Here is a 27,974-nt window from a genome sequence, read left to right on the forward strand (position 1 = left end):
CCAGCTGGTCTTTGTGCACGCATGCATGCCAGAAACTGGAAGACCAGCTTCCCGGTGCATGCATGTGCGCTTGGAACTGCTCTTCCAGTTTCCGGCACTCCCCCGTGTGCATGTGCATGCTCCCGTTTCGGCTCTCGGTGCCGAAAGGATTAGCCAACACTGATTTAGAGGAATGCCTTATTCCATATGTCTATTCCTAAAGACAATCTACAGAGGCACTACAAATAGTAATCTGAAGAACTGGTATGGAAAGCAAAGCTTTTCCATTAGTGACTCTGCTTTGTGATCACTTTTCTAAAAGAAAAACATCTAATGTTCATATTATAAGGATCTTATGTTGCTGATTGCTATATTCTTTTTGTGTTTGATTTTTATAAATAATACATATTATTAAGTGACTAACATAATAAATAAGATTGCATATTAAAATTAATACAGCAATTTGGCTTATCTGAATGGTATACTTTATAAATAAAATTTGCCCTAGGGAATGCCTCTGTTAAACATTTTGCTTCTTATTTAATTATTTATAAAATGTAAACCACACACACACACTGAATGGCTGTAGCTGTTTACAATGTACAGCAAAAGCATTACTAATATTTATTCAAAAATATGTATAAGTAATAATAGATATATAATGCAAAATATAAATAATGGCATCAAAAGTCATGAGAAATAAGTATGGTATATATCCATTCCTAAACTGCAGTAAGATCACATTTCCCTCAACTTTGGTGCTAATTTATCCACATAATAAAGGTCCTAGCATGGAGAAAACTGAATTAGTTATCGACCTCAAAAACATACATATTTCTACATGTATTGTTTTAATTATATTCATTTTAAGTGGAATCTACAGAAATACATTTTAAAGTTAACAGGAAATTCAGTAAACAATTTATGTCATTCAAACACTAATGCCTATCAAGTCATAGCATGCAATGCTATTGCAAGTAAAGATTCTACTTTTAACATCAACTCTAAATGCCAAACCGTTTCAGAGTTTGTATGATATATAAGTTTAATTGGACTGACAAAACTACATTTAGACAGGCCTATTCTTTATCTGATTGTTTTATTGCTTGAAACAATTGTCATGAGAGGTTGAAGAATCTACTGGTACTTTAAGGAAAGTTTTCAACAAAATATATTAATTTTCTTGGCAATGACATTCATGTAACATTACAGGAAATGTTATAATTCAATAGCAGATCATATGCTTTGCATTCCAAAAATTCTAACACCAGCTACTGGAATCTCCAGATAACTTTGGCAAACATTTTATCTGAAAACTTATCTGAAGCATTAATTGCTTGTTGCAACAATCAGATGCTTTATGGGGCAACTTGCTTCTATTCCTTACCCATTAAGAATAATTCTAGTGTATAAATCCTTATCATAAGACAAAGTCAAATACTCCTCCCCTCCAGAATTCTATGATTCTGTAAATAGAAGAATCAAGATTAAGTAGATTCCATGCTACTGAAGCCAAAGTTTTAGTAAATGTATTTGTCTCTAAGATGTCAAAATATTCTTGTCTGACCCAACAGCGTAACACAACAGCCTCTCTGGAAATTGTCAGAAACATAGACCAGAAAAACAGTAAACTGTTCATTAAAGGAACAGCAAAGAGAAACAAAGACACACAAATTTCAGTATAAGGGACTACCCAGGTGGTCAATTCATGCAACTACACAAAAGCCAAACAATTCAGATCAAACAATATATCTTTCTCTTTTAGATGTCTGAAGCATCCACAAAGCAGGGTAGTCTTTTCTGCAATCTAGACAACAGGTGCTAGAAGTTATATAGCAGTACACTAGTTTCCCAAACCAGGACCTTCTGCACAGGACCTTCTACATTAACCCCAGCAATGAAAGCGCCTAAATCCAATTGAGGAAAGCATATCCTACCAAGTTGGAAAGTCGAATTAAAATAGTGTGGCGACAGAAACAGCAAGGCATCTACCTCATCACCACATACCTATAAACAGGGAGTGAACAAGGGGTCTAACGCTTGCAACACAAAAAAACAACCCCCCCCCAAAAAAACCCCCAACCCAGATGATTTCAGGTATCTCTTCCCTGCCTTTGGCCTCCCCATATTGCCCTCAGTTGTCATGCCAACAAAGCTTTGGAGGTCTTGGGGCTTCATCTGGGGGAGAAGAAAAAGCACCAGTTTTTTTCCACATCCCAATGCACTGTTGACACCTCCTCGCCAGGTGAAATAATTCTCCTCCAAAAAGAAGTAAAATGCTGTATAGAGGAAAGAGCTCCCTGCGCAAAAAAGGATCCGATCCTCCCCTCGGGCTACACAACCTGGTCCAAAGAGAGAGACAGACACACACACACACAAGGGAGAGAGCAGCCCCTTGGGTCCCGCACCTCCTCAGCACCCTTAAGGCCGCTTTCCCACCCACCCACCCACCCACTCCTCACCGATAACCACACGCAGATGCTTCAGCCGGGTTAGTGGGTCCTTGCGGGTATCCAGCACCTTCTGGGTGGATTTCCGCACATCGCCGTGCGGTTTCTTGGAGAACATCCCGACTGCTGAGCCCTCGGGGACGGGTCGTCGCGGTTCCTGGTTCTCGGGATGTTGGTGCACCAATCGCCGCCGGGGACCCCCCCCCCCACGCCCCCTGCCCCCCCTGAAAGCTCGGGAGGAGAGAGCCGCGGCCTTGAAATCCGCCCCCCTCCCTCCCTCCCCAATTTGGCTTTCCCTACATAGCCGAGGCGCCGCCTCAAGGCTTCGAAGCAAAGGGGGTGCGGCCGGCGCAAACCCAGCGAAACGGAGGACTGGGAGACCGTGGGGGGGGGGGATGGCTTTAGGCTTTCCCCCCGCGCAACATCGCGTTACTCCTCCTCCTTCCCTACGCCCTCAGTGTTCGTCTCCTTTCACGACAGCCGTCGGGCGCGAATGCGAAGGTCGCCATGACAACTCCTTTCCTTTGAACGTCATCACTGGAAGACTTGTTTGTTTGCCTCTCCTCACTCGTCGCTTGCCTTTTAGGTCATCGGATAACTCGTCTTTATGGATTCTTTTAGACGGCGGGCTGGGGGCGGAGGTTCGGAGTGCGGAAACCGGTTGAAAGAACAGGGGATTTGTTTCGGAATTCTTCGAAGACCGATGTCGTAGCTCGGATATTAAGTTAATACACAGCAGTGGCGTGCGTAGTCTGGAATTCTGTTTTGGTCCTAGGAAGTCTCTTCCCCTAATGATTCTTTGCTAACTTTTGCCTATTTTAGATGTGCAAAAGTTTAGACAACAGCCTAACAAAACTGTAATGATATATGACTATATATAAAATATATAATATAAATAAAAATTGGCGGAAAAAGAAAAAAATTGAAGCACGGATTATTTTTATTATTAGAATAATGTGTCAATGATCAAAGTACCATGTAGGATTTGCAAAAAATCTGAGCGACCACTTGATGGCAGCAAAGAGCCATAAAAGTGCTTTGCTGCCATTTTATGGCCCAGATTATATACTCAAACTTAATTTATCATGTTCAAGTCAAGTCTATTGTGCTCCAGTCATATAGCAGGTCCTTTATTTTAAGAAATGCTTGTCAGATATAAAAAAACCCCAAATGTAAAAATCACCTGAGAGAATTCACTCTATATATCCTCTCTGCTACACAGCAAATGACATAATAATGTGCAGCAGACAATATAGGGTATGTGGTTGCACTGGTATAATCAGTCCTCTATCTTCCTACAATGTGGACAAAAATTGGGTGAGCAGTTTTCAGGCTTCATTAAACTCTCTGAAAGTTTAAAAGTTTAAATCCTGACACTCACCAAATTTGTCATATTGTGGGAAGTGTACCCCAGGGGGACAGTGCCAGGGACCTCATAGCACCAGAAACCAGTGCCAAGATACCAGGGGTGAAATGCTCCTGGTTTGGACTGGATCGCCTAATCAGGTAGTGATGGCAGCAGATGGTTCAGAGAACTGGTAGCAAAAATCCCTGCCCCCCCTTTGGCCAAAAAAATGCTTTTAAAAGTAAAAAAAAAGCCTCTGATCGCGCAGCTCAGCTGGGATCATCAGAACCTTTTAAAAGCATTTTAGAAAAAATGCTTTTAAAAGGCTCCTCTGGTGATCCCAGCCTGATCATCGGAGGCTTTTAAAAGCATTTTTACATGCTTTTAAAAGTTAAAAAAAAAGTTGGTCATGCCCACCTAGTCACATTATGCCCCCCCAGCCACACCCACAGAACTGGTAATAACAAATTTTACATTTCACCCCTGCAAGAGACTCAAGCCAGCCCTTCCCCCTTTAAGAAAACCAAGAAGCACCAGTTGAAAGAAAAATACAGAGCAGCCCTGCTAACAGAGCTGACAATAGAAATACTTAAGTAGAGCCATTAAGATAAGGGGAATCAAGTGAGAATCAAGTGGCTTTCTCATCCATACAGGATACAGCTTTCTCAAAAATACTTATGGTTCTATTCATTTTTATCTATTAACTTATACCTTTACTGTCCCTTTGCTTCCTTTTGCTTCTAAATTGTCTCTTCTAATTCCTTCCCATTTGAAGCCCTAAGCACAGACATCACAGTAAAGAATGTGGCCACCCAAGTGGCTGTACAAAATGTATTCCTTTTAAGCTTTAATCCTTTTGAAATCAACAAAAAATGAATTGGGGACTCCCTATGGCAGTGATAACCTTTTTCCTTAAAAAAAAAAACTTTTTTCCTTCAAAAAAAAGGGCGGGGGGGGGCCTCTGGTGGCTCAGACTGCTAAGACAGTCTGTTATTAACAGCAGCTGCTTGCAATTACTGCAGGTTCAAGTCCCATCAGGCCCAAGGTTGACTCAGCCTTTCATCCTTTATAAGGTAGGTAAAATGAGGACCCAGATTGTTGGGGGCAATAAGTTGACTTTGTATATAATATACAAATGGATGAAGACTATTGCTTGACATAGTGTAAGCCGCCCTGAGTCTTCGGAGAAGGGCGGGATATAAATGCAAATTAAAAAAAATTGGCTTAGCTTAATTATTAAATGGAAAAAACCTACAAAACTACTAAATTTTATTTCTGTTAATGCATTTCAAGTTGTAAGCTATATTAGTACAATTCCAAATAAGTTGATTCATATGGTGTACTAGCATTAAGTTGCCATCTTTTATACTTATTTTTGTTTTATTGATTTTAATTATTTTGATTGTTGTCATCTACCCAGTGGTTGGAAATTGGACAGCATATATTGGATATGCCTGCTGTTTTGATTTATTTTATTTTATTTATTTATTATAAGGCCAACTTTAAGGGGCTATAGAAGAGACTTTTTAAAATGATGTTTTTTTACAATTGTTGTAGATTTATTCTTTTCAATGGGCTTTCTTGCTGCCAAGGGTGCTCTGGATTGCAGCTGAAGAATATGGTGATCACTTGACTGTGGGACACTGACAGTTGTAAATGTGAGGACTGGTCATACTTCATTTCAGCACTACTGTAATTTGAATGGTTGCTAAACAGGGCAATTAAGTGAGATCTATGTATACCTGGATTATCAAATTGAAAACTAATGGTATTATTGAAAACATGGAATTCTGCAATATGTATTTTTTCTTAGACTTATATACCACTTTACAGTGCTTTACAGCCCTTCTCTAAGTGGTTTACAGTCAGCATACTGCTCCCAACAATCTGGATCCTCATTTTACCCACCTCGGAAGGATAGAAGGATGAGTTCAAGCTTGAGCCTGGTGAGATTTGAACTGCCAAACTGCAGTCAGTCAGCAGAAATAGCTTCAGTACTGCATTCTAACCACTGTGGCTTATATTTGTTTTATATGAACATCTTTTGTCATTTGACAAGTGAAGTCTATCTTAAAAATCAATTTACTCCGTCTAAAAGCGACAATGTTTCAAAATAATTATTCTGAGCATTCTTTTTCAATTTTCTGGGGGGAAAAATAGGAGTTAATGAGTCCTCGAAAAACAATCCCCCAGTCACTCCCCAGATTTTCCGCATTTGAGATTGGGCCTCACATCTCTAAGGGAGACAATAGCTTTATGCCTTAAAGTGTGGCACGAACCAGCCAATTGCAAGTGATAAATCGTGATTTTAAAACCTTCGCTCGGGATGTTACGGGGCGACGACGCAAAAGGCGACGCTGCAGCAACTCACTTCGGCCCCTGGGAGCGCTATCGGGCTCAATCCTTTCACCTACAGAATCCAGAGATCGTCACCGTCTCAAGAGGCAAGATGAGTAGATACTGTCTTCGCCCACGCGTTCCCCAACTTGTACTCTTTATTTTATTTATTTATTTATTTATTTATTTGTCATAACAATATATACAAGCGTTACATAAAAGGTTATAAATATATGAACGTATATATGAGGAGAAATGAGGTACTAAAAACGTGTATATACATAGGGAAAGAAACAGTAGGACAGGAACGGTAGGCACGTTTGTGCTCTTATGCACGCCCCTTTAGAGTCCTCTTAGGAAAGTGGTGAGGTCAACCGTGGACAGTTTTTGAGTGAAACCTTTGGGGTTATGAGAAGAAACCACAGAGTCAGGTAATGCATTCCAAGTATATACAATTCTGTTACAGAAATCGTGTTTTCTGCAATCTAAACTGGAACGGTTGACATTGAGTTTGAATCTGTTTGTAGCTCTTGTGATATTGTTATTGAAACTAAAAAAGTCATTGACAGGAAGGACATTACAACGGATGATTTTATATGCTAAACCCAGATCCAGTCGAAGGCGACGAAGTTCCAAGTTTTCTAGACCCAAGATATCAAGTCTGGTGGAATAAGGTATTTTATTAGTTTCAGAGGAATGGAGAATTCTTCTCGTAAAATACCTTTGGACACGCTCAACTGTGTTGATGTCAGATATATGGTAAGGGTTCCAGACAGGAGAGCAGTAATCAAGAATTGGCCTAACAAATGTTTTATATGCTCTGGTCAGTAGCATGGTGTTTTTTGAAAAGAAGCTACGTAAAATTAAGTTGACAACTCTCCCCGACCCCGTTACCTAAATCAGGGGTCTCCAACCTTGGTCCCTTTAAGACTTGTGGACTTCAACTCCCAGAGTCCACAAGTCTTAAAGGGACCAAGGTTGGAGACCCCTGACCTAAACGCAGCAATCCTTGAAGGAGGATGTACCCGAAAGCTTTCCCCCCCCCCACCCCGGGAACAGAAATCAATCGGTGGCTATTGTTCCTCTCACCAATTTTGTTTTTAATTTCAAACCAGATGAAAACTGTTAAACGCCCTGCTCCAAACCTGTGTTTAAAACACGTAGACCCTTCAGCAGCTTCTCTCCCACCCGCTCCTGCCCTGCTTCTTCTGCCCACTACTGGGATCGACAAGCTTTCCTACGAAAGACTACATATCCCGAAATCCTCTGCAACACAGAACATTTACGCCCCCACCCCCCCACACACAGACAACCACGCCCGAATACGAAACTCCGCTCCGCCGGCAAGGCGTCCCACCAATGAGCGACCGAGAGGCGGGTTGAGCGGCGGGGCCCTAAGGTGGATGGCGGGGTTTCGGTGGGGCGGGGCTTCGGCGCGTTAGAGGGCTGGGCTGGCGAAGCTGCCGTCCTGGGTCTCCAAGCGGGTGACGCCGGGCGTCTGCCGAGAGCGGGCGCGATGCCGGTCCATTCGAGGGAGAAGAAAGAAAACAACCACGATGACATGGAGGTGGACTACGGGGAGAACGAGGGCAGCAGCTCCGAGGAAGAGGAGTCGGAGAGCTCGTCCGTCTCCGAGGAGGGCGACAGCTCAGGTGAAGCGGGGAAAGGGCTCCTGGGTGGCACATGCTGGAGCGGATCTGCCTCGCTTGGGGTTAGATGGGGGCAGAAGGGAGGGCTCAGCCCCGCCCCGTCCGCCTCGGTTGGGGTGCCGGGGCGATTCCGCGGCTTTTGCAACCCTTATGGCCCCTTTCGGTATTTTCCTCCCACTCCTTCGCCGCGGGCGACTTCTTAGGAAAGCCCCCCCCCCCGCCCGGCTTCTACGCCCCCTCACCTGGGCAGCCAAGGCAATGGCCTCACTTTCCTAATAAGTTTCCTCCCGGGCTCATTGGGGAGAGCTATTCTCTTCTTTGCCTCTAATTCCCCCTCCCTCATTCGGTGATCATAAACCTACGGGGTGGTGTATTGTCTGCAGCCAGCCCGGGGTGGGGGTGGGCGGAGGAATTTCTATAAGCTGTAAAAGAGTTGATTTGGTGTGGCAGACACACACCAAAATGCCACAAATACGTTCAGACAGATAGGCAATTCATGGGCCAGTGGCTTTATGGGCTCAATTGCAAGATGGAACTGCTAGTAAGAAGGCTGCAGTTTTGTTGTCTTGCTGTTTTTTCTTCCCTTTAAAGAACAAGATGCTTTGTGTATAGCCATTGCCTTCTACAAACGGGATGTGCCAATATAACTTGAATATTAGTTTATTGAAGCCTCTAGTATTATTTTTCCCCCCCCTGTGTACTGAAATCTTTGGAATGTCCCATATTGGTTTGTCTGAGAAATGTTCATCCTATCCTATCTTTAGGGTTAAGGTTAAATGATAATGGTCTCAGTGCACAAATAAATAAATTAAGCATAAAACGAACTGCAGAACAGTAACTTAAATCTTGTATTTGTCTTTTTATTCAATACCACTAACACTAAAGCTCACCTCACCTCATAGGGTTGTTGGGGAAAAAAGAAGAGGAAGAAGTATTAGGTATGTTCGCTTGTCAAAAAGTATTTTTTAAAAAAACACAAGTTAATATGCCTAATATGGAATTCTTATCTTTAATGTTTTTCTACCAAGTATTGGACACTTAAAAGTAAAGCATAGTGAACTTAATGGTGATCCATCTCAGAATATGGTTGGTTCATTTTAGCATCTTTGCTGTTATATCTATGGACCCTATGGTATTAGGATATTGGACTGGGACCAGTGAGCTTCCATGACTGTAGAATATGGGTCTACCAATCCTAATGGAATGATAGAATGTAAATTTACTGTAATCAATAAATTATATTTAGTGCATATCATATATTTACATATTGCAGGAATAAATGCAATAACTTAATTACTGTAATTAGTGTTGCTTATTTTTATTAAGCTAAAATACAGTATGAATGAATATATTCCATGGGAAGGATTCTGAGGATGTCTTGCACCCACAGTGTATTCACATCACAGGTGCTATGGCAGAGATTTTTTTTCTGCCCATTACATCCTTCTTTAAAATCAAGTTGGGTTTAAATCCTGATGACTTCATAGACCCCTGCAGTTTTTTTTAGCAAGACTATGGAAAAGGTTTACAATGAATGGACTTTGGAAGGTGATTTCCCCCCCAGTTTCTCAGTCTACTCTACAACCCTGGAATTCTCCCGTTCAAGGCCTAACCAGGCATTACCCAATGAACTTAGACCAAGTCAACTAGTGCTGCTGCATGTTGACACGCATCCTTTCCCACTAATTAGGTATAAAATTTTATTTTACTATATGCTGCTAACAATAGGATAACATAAAACAGGGCAGCATATTAAAAAGTACAGACGGAGATGCTTCTGCTGGTTAAAGACATTGTCAGGCTCCTTACTTGCTTTTCATGTCTTACTTTGGGAAGATTAGGCTAATCATTGTGTCTTTAGTTACACTTAACATTTATGCTTTTCTGTATGTGAAAAACAGTTTCTGTATATTATTCTCCAGCATTCCTAAGAGCTATAAAAGTATAATAGTATACTCTCAAGTTTCTCCTCCTTCAGTTTCAATAGTGAGGAGGCACCAAAATTCCTCTTTTTCGTAACTGTTTTTATTCTGGTGTCAATCCAGGCAGATAAAATCTATTGCAATTTATTGGAATGGGAAATGTTTTTTTAATCTTTGGGTCACAAGGTCATCTCTATTAGTTTACAAAACAGATCTAAAGTAATATTTTGTGGCATCTAATCTTAGCAGTTGGAGGAAATCCTTTTAGCTTTAGTAGGTCTATGTCTACTCAGTATTTCTCAACCTTGGCAATTTTAAGATAATGATGGCTAAGAAATTCTGGGAATTTAAGTTGTCAAGGTTGAGAAACCCTGAACTAATTCGATTGCTGAAAATAAGTCATTACAGTGGAACAGCACTTTACCACAGAAGATGCATCTACATAAAAAATCTTATATATTCTTGGAAGACTTCTGAACAGCATTTTTCAGGGAGGAATAACGGAATATATAATAAATAGAAAGAACCCCTTTGTTTTCTTCGTATTTCTGAAAAAACCCCTTAATTATGTCAGCCACAAGCCAGTCATAGATCCCTTGGAATTGGAGGCTGCGTTCGCACAAAACAGAAAGCCAGGGTTCTAAAGTTCATCACTTTCATTGGATGAACTCTTAGGCAAAAGAAGGGATATAAATTTAACAAAGTAATTATAGGGACTTCAGAAGAAACTTTGAGGTGAAAGACAGTGGGAGGGCGAGTTCCCTTATTTTTTGTATCTGACAAGATTATATGGACAAATTGGGTTGCTTTTGATGTACCAATCACTTTACTTTCCAGAAGCAGAGTAGATTGCCTAAGTGCAAGCTCTTCTACCCATCCAACCCACTTCCTCAAGATCATAAAGTCTGTGCTGATGTACACCAGGGGAGGCTGTTCAACAAATTATTGGGCTCTAAGCCTTTTAGGCATCATGTCAACAGCACTTCCTCAAATAAGCAGCTGACACAGATTCGACATCCACATAATGGGGTGCTAGTGTCTCATGAGTAATGTAAATTAGCCGAAGTGTCTTGGTTTCAAATAAATTCTCATTTCCCCCCAAATATTATTTTGACTTCATTAACCATTAGTCTGGATGGGTGAAGGTGGCTGCTATTGAGTAACTTGTAAAATCATATTTTAAAGCATCAAGAATAAGACCTGCTTCTGCTCTCTACATGCTTTATGTTCTATCTTTGATTCAGTGCAGAGAAAAATGTTGAAATCCATCTTGTGCCCAAAAGGTCATTTGAGTGTCTTTAGGCCAATCATTGTTTCTCATCTTAACTCATCTCACAGAGATGCTGATTGGACAGGCAGCATTGTGTGGGTCACCTTGAACTCTTGAGAAGATAGTACAATACTAGTTTAACAAAATAAATACACAGTGGTATGTATGAAACACATTTCAGTATTTGTGACTTGTTTCAGTATAAATTGAAGTTTAGGATTCGGACGAGCTTCTGATTGCTTTTTTACAACTGAAGAACAGAAAGGGGGAGTGTGTAAATTTGTAGGGGGACAGATCTTTGCAATTGATGGTAAAAACAACATTGAAAAAATACTTTGGGATACTGTTTTTTTGTGATATGTAAATCAACAGGAGGTGGTTTCTATTTCAAATTTTGGCTAAACAACTTGAACAGTTTAAACCCAAAGGCATCATTTATTGTTGTCAGTCTTCCATTTGTAGTATGGGGAAAACAGCATCTTAAGTTACGAATATAGAATTGGAAATGTATGCTAAACATCTTAAATGGCTAAAAGGTGATGCTTAGATTATAAACTTGATTTTATAATATACAAACTTGGTATAGTATATATTGAGTTGAGTGTGCATTACCATACTGATGGAAGCTGGAGTCATGTACATGTTTAGGTCCTTGCTGTTTGAATAAAGAAGTGATGTTGTGTAGAAAATGTTTATCCATGGATATTTTTACCTGGGTGAGATGATGAAGTGTTGATGGGAAGGGAAGAATGCAACACTGAAAGAAAGAAATATTCTTGTAACTGTTGGCCCTGCTCTTCCACTAAGGATGACACATAATATCTAATACATGAATGAATATTTTTGTGGATCTTTATTTATAAGTAAAGTTTTCCTGTTGCTATAGGCCTATAATAGCAAAAGTTTGAGGTTGCTTTATTAGTTAAGGCAATGGCATAGGGTTATTCATGCAACCTAGAGAGCAAATTGAAATGTTGCTGTAAGTGTACAGACTTTGTTTTATAAAACTAGACATATTATCATGAAATTATGGAACCCTAAGAAATTATTATTGTTTAAACTGGCAAAAAGGTGAGCTGGTTTCCAAGTGTCCAAAATGTGGACATGTGACCCTGTGTGCATGTGCGAGTGTCGTAACTCAGAACAGGATGGTAAGTATAACTTCTAATGGTAGCAGAGTCAAAGGCTACCTGTATAACATATTTGGCTGTAAGATGAAAAGAATGCTTATCAATTCTTTCATAAGATTAATCAGAGAATAGAGCTACACAGAAATAATATTGTATGTTATATCTGTTTTCCAGAAGATTTAATAATTAGTCCATTAATTTATTTAAATTATTTAATTATATTCAAAACTTTAGCCACTCTTAATGAAAATATCAGCTGTAAAGTACATTGGAAGAGACAAACTAGTTATATTTGTAAAAGTGTATAATTTTCATTGCAGAAATGGATGATGAAGATTGTGAAAGAAGAAGAATGGAATGTTTAGATGAGATGTCTGATCTTGAAAAACAGTTTACAGATCTCAAAGATCAGTAAGTAAACCAATGCTGTAGAACTTCTCTTAGATGCTAATGTAGTCTTGAACTTTAAGTGTTTTTTCTATCAGGGTAACCTGGTCTACCCAAATATGGGAAGGATCATACTGCTTCCTTTTCGCTTTTCAGCCCCAATCCAGGAGCCTTCACAGGGAGTCGCTTTCATGACAAACTATTTTGTGTTAAATTTAAATTTACCGACAATAAAGGAAGACTACTATATACAGCCCAGACAATGTCTAAATAAAAAGTTGACTGTAACTTAGTGTATATCTCAGTCTATTTTTGAATCTTATTAATTTCTTATGGCCTGATGGGCTTCAGAGGGATTCCTAGTGCCAGTTGAGAAGATCTTAGAAATATTAATATTACACTGTTCTATGCCTGGCTTTAATATAATGTGCTCTATTTTTGTTATATTCAGACTTTACAAAGAGAGATTAAGCCAAGTAGATGCAAAGCTACAGGAAGTCATTGCAGGAAAGGCACCAGAGTACTTGGAACCACTGGCAGCTCTTCAAGAAAACATGCAAATCCGAACAAAAGTGGCAGGTGAGTCCATGAAGTAGTAGTTGTTAACTTGGTTAAGGTATACTATATCTCTGCATGGCAATGGTAGAAGTAGATTGCTTATAAAAGTTTCAGGGCTTCTGAAGCCTTTGAATTGAAAACAGTTGGGGATTGAATTTTTTGTTACTGCATATTTTTTGATCTTATATTTTAATAGCATTAATGTGCAAGGTCGTTCATTCTGTTTCCCAAATAAATGCATGTGTATAATATTTCACCAACAACAATCATAGGTGTGTTGTTCCTTTGGGGAAGAAGCTTGAAAATGCAGAGCTGGGTGATACATTTATTAAAACTAACCAAAATGACACAAAAGTGGTGTATTTTATGTATGTAGGTATGTATTTAGTGTATGGCATATCATGAACTAGCGATTTTCTATAATGGCTCCCTCCGTCTGGAACATCCATCCAGAAATTAGACTCTCTGACACTCTTATAAGGTCCTGAAGGCATGGTTTTGCCAATGGGCCTGGGGAACCCAGAATGGAGCCCATTAAATGGTTTGTTTGAGTGTGTGTTGTTACAGAGGAGGAGGGGGGGTTATTTTATTATTGTTTTATTTTTTCTACATTGTGTTTTTGTTATCTGTAAGCTGCCTAGAGTTGCTAGTGATTGGCGGCTATATAATCTAGATAAATAGCTAAATAAATAAATATTAACGTTTCAAGTTGTAAACAAATTCCTCAGATCTCTTTCTCAATAAATACGTTGCAGAAAGCAGGGGACAAGGAAGAAGCTAACCAGTTTTTTAAAAATACTAGCCAGATGTTTAGGATATGAGAACTTGTTATTGCAAATTAGTTCCAAAATGGCAGCTATATCTCAATCAGAATTGGGTGTTGATACCAGGTTAAACCCAATTTTCAGGAAAAAGAAAACGATTATTTCCCTAGTTCTGAAAATACAAAGCAATTAATATCTAAATGTATTTTGCCCTCTCTTTCAGTTGCTTCTATAGCTGCAGTTGTCTTCAGAGGGCTGGTTCAGATGTAATATATCTGATGCTCTAAAATTGTGCTGTTAAAACCTGCTTTATAAATCGTCTTTAGTGTTTTATATCTAAAAACTGATTTAAAAATACCAGTTTCTTGCTCTGTCGAAAACAATGAACTTTGGTTTAAACTTTTATTTATTATCTTTATTATGTTTATTATCTTGAATCATTAAAGAATAATTACCGTATTTTTCACACTAAAAGACACACTTTTCCACCCCAAAAAAGTGGGTGGAAATGTCTGTGCATCTTATAGGGCGAATATTGCGGTGGGGGGGTTGGTGTGGCGAATGCTGTTGCCTTTGCTGCCAAGCAACTGATTGGCAGTTGGATCCGCCTCCCGGAATACCACTGATCAGCTGTTCTAGGCAGCAGGGATCACTGCCACCAATTGAATGGCAGTGGCGGCGCCAGGCAGGATGGTGAACAGTGATAGCAATCCCTGCTGCCTAGAACAGCTGATCAGCAGTATTCTGGGAAGCTGATCCAACCGCCAATCAGCTGCTTAGCAGCAAAGGCTCTGGCGTTTCCCGGCAGCAGCTCAGCTCCGTTGACCGGTGGTTGGTGCAACAGAGCAGAGCCCTGGTGAGCCACAAGCTGGGGCTGCGATAATGTGCTGAAGCTGACCAGGCTGTTTGCTGCAAGGACCCAGATGAATACCAGATGGATGCTGGGAGGCAGAGGCAGGTTTTTTTTTTATTGTTTTCCTCTAAAGCTAATGTGTGTCTTATAGTCTGGTGCATCTTATAGTGCAAAAAATACGGTTAAATGAGTTAAGACTAGCTGGTAAACAGAATTCTTTGTTTCATATATTAGGGTAGATTATGGTTTAGAATAATTGGAATCAACATATGAAAGGAAAAAACGTGTTTATTCCTATTTTAGAAAACCAATTTGTTAAGACAGACCATTACAATATATTTGTGTTTATATATAATAGTAGGACAAATCTGTACAATATATTTGCATATAAGAAAAGTACTGGGGCACTATACAAAAAGGTTGGACCAAGTAGAATAATGAATATAGTGTAATAATAATTTTGACATAATTTTATTTTAACGTGGATTGAACATATTTATTTTCTGTCCTTCCCAATATTTTGAATGCTTTAAATTAACTTTTCCTCTATAGACCTTGAGCAAAGAAGCTTCCTCTTTCTTGCACACTGAATTATTTGCAAACCAGAATGGAAAACAAGAATTTGGAAACTCAGTAACTGAGATACTGTTGAAAGGCTAGATGGAACTCACTCAATGATCATAGATTTGCAAAATATTTTTTGCAGTCCACTACAGGTAGCCCTTGATTTACGATCACAATTGAGCCCAAAATTTCTGTTGCTAAGCAAGACAATTGTTAAATGAGTTTTGCCCCATTTTACGACCATTCTTGCTACAGTTGTTAAGTGGATCACTATTAAGTTAATGACATGGTTGTTAAGTGAATCTGGCTTCCCCATTGTCTTTACTTGTCAGAAGGTCTCAACAGATGTTCAGGTGCCCCTGCGACAGTGTAACCATCTCATAAACACATTCCAGTTGCCGAGCACCTGAATTTTGATCATGTGACGACGGGAATGTTGCAACAGCTATAAGTGTGAAAAATGATCGTGTCACTTTTTTCAGTGCTGTTTTAACTTCAGACGATCATTAAATGAATGGTTGTAAGTGGAGGACTACCTGCAAATTGAGCAGGGGATGTTTATATCTTGTTGGTTGCCACATATCTGCTTACACATTGTTGCTAAATCATAATAAAGTTTTTATACTTTATACAAAATATTACTACTTTTACATACTATTTTGTTACAGTTGATGCAAGAAGAAAATATATTCTTGAATCACAGCTCAAGAAGCTGGGCAGGGAAATCTGTTTGTGTTGGCTCTGGAAACCCCAAGGTTTTTTTCATCAAAGTGTACTCCCACACCTCCTAAAAATATGTGTCCTGTTGTTCATTCTGTTTTGCAAACAGAAAATGCCATTTCTCCCTTCTATCCAGTCTGTTTCCTATTTCTTCACTCAAAGAAAAAAAAAACCCAGTTGATTGATTTTGTTTTATTTTTACTGCCTACCATGTGTATAGCAGGTAGGGATCAATGGCTGATTTCTTATTTGCTTTCTACAAGGAAGTGGTTCCTCCATTCAATAACATAGCAGGAGCACTTAGACTTATAAACCACTTCATGGTGCTCTCTAGGCACTTTACAGAGTCAGCATACTGCCTCCAACAGCAATCTGGGTCCTCATTTTATTGATCTTGGAAGGATGGAAGGCTGAGTCAACGTCGAGCCCGTCAGGATCAAACTCTTGGCAAGGGGCAGAATTAGCCTGCAATACTGCATTCTAACTCCTGCGCCACCACGGCTCTTAGTATAGTGTAGAGCAAGCAACAAACAAACAAGACAGAAAGATAAACACTTTAGGGTTGTTGGAGAAATTCAGTGGTGCTTTTCAGAGCTGTCAGAAACCTATCTGCATTGGTGTCATTGTGATCAGAGAGGGAGGGAAGGAAGTTCTCTGAATCTTGCTTTTTAGAATTAAGATTTCATTATATGCCACTTGTTCACTCTCTCCAAACTGTTTACCATCAGTGCTTTCCTTTTGATTTTGACTTTTTCAGGCCATGCAACAAATGTATAACTGATCTAGAATTTTAAAAACACGGGGGAAGAAGGGTTGTTCAATTAGTAAATGGACTATAAAATTTAATGGCTGCCCATCTTGCTGGTCTGAATTAATGTTCACTGGGCAAGTCTAATAATAGGTTAATATTTATTCAACCAGTGCTCAAATTCTATAAGTCTTCTGTAAAATAGCAAATACTCTTACAGATGATGTTAAGATTTATAATTTTCAAAGCAGCATTTGAGCCTTGTAAAGCCAGGGCAGATATCTCATTGGATTGGAATTAAAACTAATTTAAGATTTGCACAAATGGAGATGTAAAGCAAATCTTTTTTATAAATCCCATTGTTGCCTGTAGGGAATTTTCAGAACGGCATTCCATCATGGCCTTCTCCTATTAATATTAAACAAATGTTTATTTGTAGGTATCTACAGAGAACTCTGCTTGGAATCTGTGAAAAACAAGTATGAATGTGAAATTCAGGCTTCCCGACAGCATTGTGAGGTACTGTTTTGAGCTGGAAATGTTTTAATCTGTTTGTAATTGATTGTACTTATTTCTGAGGCAATAAACTCACTACACTAAGCTATATAGTTGAAGAACAATTTGAAAATATTACATACTTACAAATGTTATTATACTTTATCTACAAAAAGTCAGTTAGGTTGCTTTAAAATATCTTGACATCTTTGTCAGTCTTACTAATTGTTCTTGTGAAATTCTTGCTTAAAGTTTTTTTATTATGTTTTTGCAGTTATGTTGAAAGCTTATAATGAATCAGTTGGCTCCAGCTTTTGTATACTTAAGAGATCATATACATCCTGCATAAATTGTACCCAAGCTATATTAAGATATGTATCAGTTTTATAACCTCACCTGAACTACATTTTTGCATATTTTGTGTGCAGTTTTAATTTCAAGAAACACTTCTGTGATCTGCCATATTAACTCAGGAAAAAAAACAAATTCAAATATTATTTATTTTAATTTATTTATAAATTGTTTAGTATTATTAAATGAGATCAGAGTAATGAATGGAATTTGATCTAAAAAATTTAGGCACACAGCTATAACTAAAACTATATAACTAATATTTTAGTGTTTTAATGGTTTTACTGTTTTTATTGTTTGTTAAATGTTTTTAAGAATTTAATTGTAATATATGTTTCTGAATTGTGAACTGCTCAGTGTCATTTGTGGAGATAGAAATTATATGAATGAATGAATGACCGAATGAAGCAAAACATTGTTTTACAAGAGAATAGAGCTTATAAGATTAGTGGATTTCTATTTATGATGGTAAAGCCAAATTACATTGTAATAATCTTGGACTAGATATAGTATTTAGTCAGTTACAGCAGAATGTACATTTGATGGATAAATGAGCGGGAACAAATTGTGTCAAATTATTTCATTTCTTTCCCATGACCTTATATGCCCATCTACTTTTGATGAAATGTCTGATAACATAGCCTTTTGTTTTCAATGAACCAAGAAACTGCTTAAAGCCTTCCTCCAAATCAGAATCTGACGCTAATAAGCGAGAAGGCATTAGGACACAGTTTATTGCCAATTTGATAAACCACATGAGCCTTTCAAGGAAGCATGCCTAGGTTAACTAATTTTACTTTATTATAAGGTTACGTTAACAGAAGCTTGCAAGTATGGAAATACATTTCTCCCCTCCCTCTTGCCTTTATAGCCCAAGAAACAAGGGAGAGTCCCTCCTGAGACATTTGCCATGCCCACATTCCTTCTGCAAGCTAAGCTGCCTCTTATCCAACTTTTTCCCTGGTTTTGGCTCTTCCTTGTCTCTGAAGATCATACCCACGTGCCATTACATTACGTCTCATGCAGTCCCTAATCTTTTGAAGATGTACAGCACAGATTCAAACACGCATGGAAACAGAGGGCTTTGTCAATGGCGAGTAGCTCCAGACCGAATGTTGAACATGTCATATGGATTTTTTCTCAAACAATGTCAGAAATATCAATGCATCAGCATTAAATTTTATATGAATCTCAAATTCCTGCTTGCAGTGGCCAAAACTGTCTTGAGGCAAGGCTATCATTACTGGGCAAAACAGACCTGGATGAGTGTAAAAGATATAAAAGTTTGCCATCTGGTTTATTTTTGCATATAAATGGGGTTTAGAAAACTTCAGGGTCTACTTTATTTTGTCTGGCCTTTATTTAAAATCGCTACAAATTATAAAACATTTTTTAAAAAGTGGAATTCTTTGTTTTCTAAGTGTAATATGTTTAGGGAATCTGTTTTACTGGAATTGCATGCACTTCTCCTTTTCTGTTCTTATTGTTACATTTATTCAGTGGGTTTTCATTTTCCATACTTATGAAATTAGTTTTTATTTTATTTTATGCAGTTTAAATACTACTTGAGACAAGAAAATCCCTTTTAATGCTTGTTATGACATATACTTGGAATTTCTGTGAAAAGAGAACATCTCTACAGTATTTGTGAGGATGTTACCTGTTTCACGTCACTATTGATAACCTTTCAGTGTGAACACCCTATTAATTTTTTCTTTCAGAGTGAAAAGCTCTTGTTGTATGATACTGTTCAGAGTGAACTAGAAGAGAAAATCAGACGACTTGAAGAAGACCGACATAGTATAGACATTACCTCAGGTAAGTTACTATTCAACAGATAAAGCTTGAATGAATGAGTCACTACCCAAATTAATTAGAATCTGTGTAATAAAGATTGCAGTGAATTATAGCACTTACTCGGTTTATCTTTGGAGCGTCTATTTTGTCTACAAAATAAATTGAGAAGATTTAAGAATCTTGTTATATTTTAGATTTACTTCGGCTTGTACACCCTACTGCAAAAATTTGATCAGCTAGCTCATTGTTTTTCCACCTCAGCAACTTTAAGATGGGTGGACTTCAACTCCCAGAGTTCCCCAGCTAGCCTGCTGAATGTTTACCCATCTTAAACTGCTGAGTTGAAAAAAAAATTGAGCTAGTTCATGCCTCTTAATGAGGCTTCAAGTTTGTTCTCTGATGCCTTCTGATACTTAAAATTAACCTAAAGTAGGGGTCCCCAATCTCTTCAGCTCATTGACTGTTTCATGAAATTTCAGATTCTTCATTGATCCTCAAATATTTATTATATAAAAACAACTTAATAAGTACTACTTTCACTAATGATAGTATCAATAACAATAATGACAGCCCCCTGGATAATCTCATTGATCCTTGGGGATTGATATTGACCACTTTGGGGAACCCTAACTTAAAGGATGCATGAATAAAGATGATTCACCATTCTCTGAACCTTGACCTATTTGAGGGTGGATAGTGTTTGAGAGAGGAAGAAAGTGTGGTGATGGAAGGGATATAAGGGAAAATAAACACACTTGTGGTGGTTTGGGTTACTTTGTTTCTTACTGTTTTAAACTAGTCCTCACAATTTCTTAAATACGATGTAAAATATGAATCTGATTTTTCCCCCAAATGTAGAAGTTTGCCTTTTTAGAAGGGCTTAGCCTATGAACTGTGGGATTAAAAAGGTGTAATTGCAAAAAATTTTTCTCTTTCTCAGAGTTATGGAATGATGAACTTCAATCTAGGAAAAAAAGAAAGGATCTATTTAGTCCAGAGAAAAAGAAACCTGTTGTTGTGTCAGATATCCTTTAGCAACTGCCATAAACATACATTCATCATGCTATTCTATTTTGGAATAAGCAACATTGTGCAAAGCGTTGAAAAAAAGTAAGAAGCAATAAGCAAAATTAATGAAACACAGGAGATTTGGCTAAAGAAAAAGAAAATCAAATTAATTTTAGTTTGCATCAACACTGTTCAACCTATCTCTCCGTGCCTTTTTGTTACCAATCACGAATGTTTATAAACTTACTTTTTTTTTCCTTTGGTGCCTTCGGATCATTGTTGATTTTTGATGCCTGCCTGGACTAGTCCCTGCAAGGATTTATGGCAAAATTTCAAACTCTTTGCCATTCAGTTATTCCTAGACTGAGAGAGAGAGTGATTGTAACAAGGTTACCCAGCTGGCTTTTGCGCCTAAGAACGGATTAAAACTCATAGACTTCTGGTTTTTAGCCTGCTACTTTAACTACCACATGAAATTAGCTCTCATTTTTATAATTTAACTACTGGGTATAGTTAATTCAATTACATTGTTGCTTATTTGTCACCTTTCCTAAAACTTGTGTAGGGAAACATAGGATCGTAGTTTGAAGACTATGACAAAATCATGAGCATTATATTTTAATAGAGCCTAAGGGTAAATTTGACCACTGTAGTTACTATACTATATGTCTAGTGTGAGCAATATAGTATAATATTAACCCCTCTAAATCATCCATAGAGTAATAAAGAGATTGGTGCTGACATTTTGTTATGAACACACCTATCCCAGATTTCTTTTCACTGGTTTAGGACTTTTATATTTATGTGTGGATCAATTTTTTTTCCCAGAAAAAGATTTCCATATTTTTTTTCCTTCCAGCTTGAAAGAATAGAATACTATATGCTATACAACAAAAAGCATCCCTTTTAATTTAAATCTCAGTGCTTGAAAATAAATGTGAGAAAATAATTTATGAATTTATAGAAAATAATCTTAATCTTCTTGTGTAGTTGATTCCTGGTCTGATGTACTTGGTTGGGATGACAAATAGATTTTTAAAAATGTGATCCATTTTGGAAAAAATACAACCTCCTTAACAAATTAACGACCCTATATTGTGTATATGCTACAAGATCTTGATATACTTGAAGACTGGACAACAATAAGGAAGGTATGTATATTTTTAAGTGCCTAGTTTTAAAATATTTACAAGGCATCATATTTATATGTCCATTTTTAGACTATGCAAATAAAAAGATGATCCTGTAATTATTTTGTAGGAAGACGAGATATATGATGGTGTGTCGTATTGATTGGTTTGATGGTGGATTGATAGGTTGCTCCTACAAAATGTGTGTATAGTGGTACTTCAAACCAGATGACTTAGTATATGACTTTTTGCTTTGGCTGGGAAGGACTTCCTGTCTCTCCCTTTTCCTATATCATCGACCTTCCCAGGAGATCCAACTTCCTGTCAGCCCTCTGCGGTCATTCCCCTCTTCCTTTTGCAGCAACCTTCCGAGCATGGCTGATTTCCTTTCTGCAGCCATCCCCTTTTTCCTATTGCAGTGCATCGAGTACCACACACACACACACAAACTCAGACAACATTTTCATGTCAAAAATGCTTCGACACGTTTTGAAGCAGTTGAGTACTGAGGTACTACTGTATTTGAAAAGAAAGAAAATAATCATCTAGCATAATGATCTACTTTCATTTGGTCTACTGTTGTAGTAACATTCCAGGTTCTCTTATCTATGTATGGTTTATTCCAGTAGCCCACTCTCCATCAGATTGTCCTGGTTCTGCAATATCTGCTACAGACCTTACTAATTTGGGGGATATCTGAGCTGGCATGATTTTCTTGGGTCATATCATCCATATCCTGAGGTAGGCAGGTGAAAGGTAGGGGGAGTCTTTGCCCAAGGATCTCTACTGGTAAGAGAGTTACCAACTGAGATACAAACCCCAAATCTCCCACATCAAAGGCCAGTGCTCTAATCACTACGCTATCCAGTTGCAATATACACACTTCTTCAGAATAAGTTATCTAGGTTTCCATATATATTTTTCATAGGAGTTGTCATGAAATTGTTCTTTAAAATGAAATTTCTTTAGAAAATAGCTTGTTAAAGCATGACTTTTTAAAAATGATTTTTTTAAAAAATTTCAGGCAATGGCTACGTTGGGACCACATAGAGTGAAAGCAGAACGTAAGGCAACTTACTTTACTCTTTTTAATTCATAGAGTAGCCAATTACAACTATCATGCCGTACTCCACTGCTGCTGAAAAGCAGAGGCACTATGACTGAGTTCACTGATGATGCTATCAGTTCTCCTTTTTTCGGCTGAAATCCTTTGTAGAGTACCAATATCCGTAATGGCTTCCCTCCCACTTTCTGTTTCCTTTCCCACCCTAAAAGCTAGGCTGCGGATCCTGGCAACTAGCTGAATGTGAGGTTTAAATACAAAAAAGACAATAATGGGAAACTGATTTGTGCCCTTGATGATTTTGAGGGCAATTTTTGTTATTTTTGGAAAGTTGAAAAGAGTTGATCTGAGGCAGGTGGTGCCTAGATTAAATCAATCACTAAATGGGTTTATTAAAAAAAAATACATCTTTTAAAACTTTGTTATAATATGAATAACATTTATCCAGCTATAGACAAAATTTACATCCCAAACTAACTATTACATAGCTGACTCAAGAAAATTTATTCTTATGGATGAATTTTCAGTAAGAATCTACAATTATATTTCTGCTTAAAAGTGGAAGGCAAAATCACTCATGCATGTATTAACGGAATGTAAAGTGGAGAGAAAATGGTTAACTTCTTAAAGCAATTGTTACATTTCATCGGCATTGTCTATACTGTCTCTTTTCAGCACCTGTCAAGTTGGAAAAACACCTACACAGCACACGATCTGAGGAAGGAAAACTCTACTATAATGGAGAATGGTATGGACGTGGACAGACAATATGCATTGATAGAAAAGATGAATGCCCTACAAGGTATGGCTTTTTAAAATAAGTTGACTGCAGTTCACAGATTTTCTCCCCTACTGTATTAAGTGATTTAGGCATGTGTAGCTAGTTTGAGCATAACAGCTGGTGATGGTGAGACTTCATAGTAAAGTATACTTAGGGTGCATCAGCCAGATAGTAAAGCATCCTTAGGATAGCATTAGCCAGAGCACAGTAGCAATAGCATTTAGGCTTATGTACCTCCCCATAGTGCTTTGTAGCACTCTCTGCGTGGATTACAATGTAGAAACATTATTTGCATATTGCCCCCAAATCTGGGTCCTCATTTCACTGACTTTGGAAGGATGGAAGACTGAGTCAGCCTTGAGCCCCATCAGGATTGATATCCAGGCTGTGAGTAGAGTTAGCCTGCAATACTGCATTTTAACCACTGTGCCACCGGGCTCCTGGTAGAATATAGCAGGGGTCTCCAACCTTAGCAATTTTAAGACTTGGGGACTTCTGCTGGCTGAGGAATTCTGGGAGTTGAAGTCCCCAAGTCTTAAAGTTGCTAAGGTTGGAGACCCCTTGAATACAGAATATGGAAAACTTGCAGCTTGATGCCTTTTTTATTTCCACTTCAACCATTTTTTTCTGTTTTATTTTCCAATTCATCAGTTTATAATGGGAAGAATATTCTTCATATGGTGTACCGCAGTCCTTGTGTTAGCTTTCCAAGAACTATAGTTGTAAGCCTTACATTTTGTCCTTGAAACTGGATGCAGTATACTTCATGATCTGCATGAATAGGATGAAGACTATTGCTAACATAGTGTAAGCCGCCCTGAGGCTTCGGAGAAGGGTGGGATATATACCGGGCCGGTTTAGCTCACGCTGGTAAAGCCTGTTATTAAGAACACAGTAGCCTGCAATTACTGCAGGTTCGAGCCCGGCCCAAGGTTGACTCAGCCTTCCATCCTTTATAAGGTAGGTAAAATGAGGACCCAGATTGTTGGGGGGGCAATAAGTTGACTTTGTAAAAATATACAAATAGAATGAGACTATTGCCTTATACACTGTAAGCCGCCCTGAGTCTTCGGAGAAGGGCGGGGTATAAATGTAAACAAAAAAAAATGCAAATTTTAAAAAAAAAGTACGTTTTCCTCCAGTATACATATCTCTGTCTCTTTTTATATGTATCCCAAGGAAAAAGAAATACAGATTAAATGAAATAAACATTCTCAGTTTTGCTCTGTTTTACCTTATTGAGCCACTGTTTTGTAAATAAAACAGACCTAATGATTATACTTAGGTTATTGTAGAATTTCTATAAATAGGCAACAAAACAGATAAAGTTTTGAGGATATCAGTGTTCCCCATTTACTTAGTCTCTTATTATATCAAGTCTTATATCCATACATGTTTTTTTCCTGGCAAAGGAAAGCTGTTTAAAAAAGTGAATTACTTCCAAACCAATGCAGTACTATGGAATATTCTTTTAGTGTTGTAATATTCTGTTAATTTTCCTTCATTTTCCAGGCATTTGCTATTATACTTTAAAGTTTTATTACCAGTAATTATAGTCCTGTTTATTAATTGCCGTGTAGGTTGGGGTAATATTGCAGTTGTACAGGGACGCTAATTTCTCTTTTCCGTCTTCCTTTTCAGTGCTATAATTACAACAATTAACCATGATGAAGTGTGGTTTAAGAGGTCTGATGGAAGCAAATCTAAACTATATATTTCCCAGCTACAAAAAGGAAAATATTCCATCAGACATAATCACAACTGACTATTAAACTAACCAGACAGTGTTAGCCTGCTTGAAGTGTCATAAGATGGAAAATGTATTTACTGTATGCTCTCATCTATCTTTGTGGCCGTATCTGTGTATTTTTAGTAGTACAAGTAATCTTCATGCAGATGTTTTAGAATAGATAACATATTATCATGTTGAACATGACGTTTTGCCTCTAATTTGGGTTCAATGCGTGACACAGAAAATAGCTTTGGATTGTTTGGAATTCATGGTTAAGACTGCAGTCCTGTAAAGCTTTGTGCATGCATGAGCTAGAATTGTACATACAGATACAAGGCACTTTTATTTATATTTTTTCCTGTAACAGCTTGTATGACTCGGTCAACAAGCCAATTTTGAAGTTGCTTAATTGCAGAAGTGGTGGAATTGAAAAAGGATGCGTGGAACTATTCTTTCTGGATATTGTATCTTCATGTGGATCTATGGCTTCCAGATGTTGCTGAACAACAATTCCCAGCATCCCTTTCCATTGCTCCTATAAGCTAGAGTTGCTGGGCTTTTCCACCTCTGTTTACTGGTACCTCTCTTTTTACAAGTTATACTCTTAAAAACCAGTTGTATAAAATTGACAGTAGTAGAATTATCTAAAATCATGTAATTGTGAAGTTCATTGCTGCCTAGCATTGTTCTTGCTTTTTAGCAGTCTTGCTTGTCTTGCATATGTAGATTGCAAAAATGTCTTGCAGGCATTACATGGATATAGTCTGGTAGTGAAATATTTTTTAAATTAATTGAAAACAACAAAAAAATGGTGTCTCAAGGGGTTTGCCTATTTATGCTACTTTATTTGTGTTACCAGTTTCTTTGTGATAACAAAAATAAAACATAGCCATAAATACATTGCTTCAAGGCAAATGGCACTATGTCCTGTAGTATTAAATGGTCTTTTTCTTCAAGTTAAAAGTGCCAATTCAATAAATAACGACAAAACGTATTGCTGCATATACTGCATATTGTCCTATAATAAAATGTATCTATAGTTAAGCACAGTGTAACCTTTCAAACTTGTATATTGGGCAAAAAATGTGTGATGTTTGCTGCTTCAAAATTCTAGAAAGGTTTGAATTTGTAAAATTTAATATGGAGGTAAGATCTTCTAGCTTTCATGTTTGAAGCAATAGAAGGGGTGTTGTGGGTGTGGGGAGAAGACATTATTTGGTGGTTTCTGTGCACTTTAAATCCATTAAGATAAAGTTTCAGGAGATGGGCTTTGTCTGATGGAAATAACTGCCAAAAGTGTTTGAAGCTTCGGCTTAGATTGGTGCTAAATCTGTTAATAGGCAGCCTCAGTCTTTCTTATAGTTGTGACTAGAGGTTCGGTGGATAAATTAATAGTCTCGGCAAACATTGTAATGACAAGAATGGGGAACTATATAAAGATAACTGAAATTTCTTTTAAAATGGAAATGTGAACACAGTCATCCCTGGAAGATGTAAATACCAGAAGGCTATATGAATCAGCCACTCAGCTGCAGGCAAGCATTTTTATGTGTTTTTTTTAAGTGTTAAAAAGTCTGGGAAGGGGGGGAAATATTGCTTAAATCTCAATTCTGTGGTCTTGATTCTGACAACTCTCATTTCAAGTCCTTACCGTGCAAGCTTTTGGCAATCAGAAGAATATCACCTTCATTCATCAGAAAGTGCCTGTCACTATTCAGAAATGGCTTTGTGTGTCTTGGAATGTATTTATTTTGTTTCTGGCACGAAGGATCTGCAACAGATCTGTAAATTGGAAACACATCTGTCTCATTTTGTTTGCAATGTGTTATAACTCTTGGCATCCCAAAGTAGGCCACAAGCATAGTGTGGCAGGAAATTGTGGAGGACTAGCCTATTGCTTAAAACTGTTGGTTACCTGCTCATGTCATGTTTGCTTGCTTCTGTGTAACTGGCAATAGGTCCCAGTTGCCAGTTAACAAATTATGACTTCTCCTGCTTGTCAGTTTATTTTGTTACCGTTACTAAGCCTCAAAACAACAAAACTGCTTTCAACTTTTTATGAAAATGTATTTGCTGATGTTGGAAAACAGTTTGACCATTGCCAAAAGTCTGCAGAAAACTAACCCAGAAGAGTAAGTAATCTTACTCTATGTATCTCGCATATTAGCCAAACATATATAAAGTATTAATGACAGGTTGGCTTTGACAACCCCTCTGTATGTACACAGTTTGATAAAGCTTTTTTTGTAATGATAAAATATTTGTATTTTTTAACCTAGTGTATAAATAAAATAACTCATCATGAAAAATCCAGATAATTAAACCTATTGTCTGTGTGGTTTCTATTCTGCAAATATGGAACTGAATCCAAGAATCTTTCACGAAAGTAGAGTTTTAAACTTGTGCCGCACAGTGTCGCAGAGCTAATAGGTTTTGTATGTTAATACTTGTGTCTGTCATGTCAAGCTATTTTCTTTTAACATGTTAAGTCTGTGAATGAGCCTAGTGTAGTAAACCCATTGGAATCCAATAACAACAACAGTGGGATTTTGAGAACAAACTTTGATGCTTTGAATGCTGTTTTAATAGCCCTATTCCCCAAAGAAAAGAAAGAAATAGTGACTGGTAACTGGCCCAAGATCATACAGTGACTTCATTTAATCCTGCTCTAAGGCGGGATTAAAATTCACAATCGCCTAGTTTCTAGACTGAATATGCCCCTAAATTACAGAAAGTTTAAAAGTGTGCAATTCCTTCCTCTGGGTGAACCTTTAAGCCAGTGGTAGTCAACCTGGTCCCTACCGCCCACTAGTGGACGTTCCAGCTTTCATGGTGGGCGGTAGGGGTTTTGTCCGATACTGAAACACTTTCCTTTTTTTAAATTTAACTGAATTTTTTAAAAAAATTCATAGCATTATTTAAAAACATTTTCATTAGGTTT

The 27,974-nt window shown here is 37.8% G+C and overlaps 2 protein-coding genes across 13 annotated transcripts in view; one reads left to right on the plus strand and one right to left on the minus strand.

The window, feature by feature from the left end:
- RALGAPA1 (Ral GTPase activating protein catalytic subunit alpha 1) overlaps nucleotides 1-2,639 on the minus strand; it is a 127,579-nt gene extending 124,940 nt beyond the window's left edge. For 6 of the 12 annotated variants that reach the window (XM_058162273.1, XM_058162269.1, XM_058162274.1 and 3 more), the window contains exon 1: nucleotides 2,442-2,638. In XM_058162273.1, coding sequence (XP_058018256.1) covers nucleotides 2,442-2,547 — 106 coding nt within the window. In that variant the 5' untranslated portion in view covers nucleotides 2,548-2,638. Of the gene's footprint in view, nucleotides 1-1,366; nucleotides 2,358-2,441 lie in introns of those variants that run through there. The other 6 variants (XM_058162277.1, XM_058162276.1, XM_058162275.1 and 3 more) reach the window with 3 other exon arrangements.
- A 4,898-nt stretch (nucleotides 2,640-7,537) lies between these two features.
- Nucleotides 7,538-27,350, plus strand: BRMS1L (BRMS1 like transcriptional repressor). Its single transcript, XM_058162278.1, has 10 exons — nucleotides 7,538-7,763; nucleotides 12,403-12,493; nucleotides 12,921-13,048; nucleotides 17,116-17,195; nucleotides 19,244-19,340; nucleotides 20,260-20,343; nucleotides 21,414-21,478; nucleotides 22,482-22,521; nucleotides 23,196-23,322; nucleotides 24,943-27,350. Exons 1-10 carry the CDS (start codon nucleotides 7,628-7,630, stop codon nucleotides 25,064-25,066), a joined length of 972 nt encoding a protein of 323 aa, XP_058018261.1. The 5' UTR covers nucleotides 7,538-7,627; the 3' UTR covers nucleotides 25,067-27,350.
- Nucleotides 27,351-27,974: the final 624 nt, after the last annotated feature.

This window comes from Ahaetulla prasina, chromosome 1 (assembly GCF_028640845.1).
Source record: "Ahaetulla prasina isolate Xishuangbanna chromosome 1, ASM2864084v1, whole genome shotgun sequence".
Lineage (NCBI taxonomy): Eukaryota > Metazoa > Chordata > Lepidosauria > Squamata > Colubridae > Ahaetulla > Ahaetulla prasina.

Bases quoted from the DNA above. Each gene is read 5' to 3' on its own strand.
- BRMS1L (XM_058162278.1), top strand. From the start codon at position 7,628: ATGCCGGTCCATTCGAGGGAGAAGAAAGAAAACAACCACGATGACATG. The intron at 12,494-12,920 runs GTAAGTAAACCA...TGTTATATTCAG, and splicing joins TTTACAGATCTCAAAGATCA to ACTTTACAAAGAGAGATTAA. The intron at 13,049-17,115 runs GTGAGTCCATGA...GTTTATTTGTAG, and splicing joins AATCCGAACAAAAGTGGCAG to GTATCTACAGAGAACTCTGC.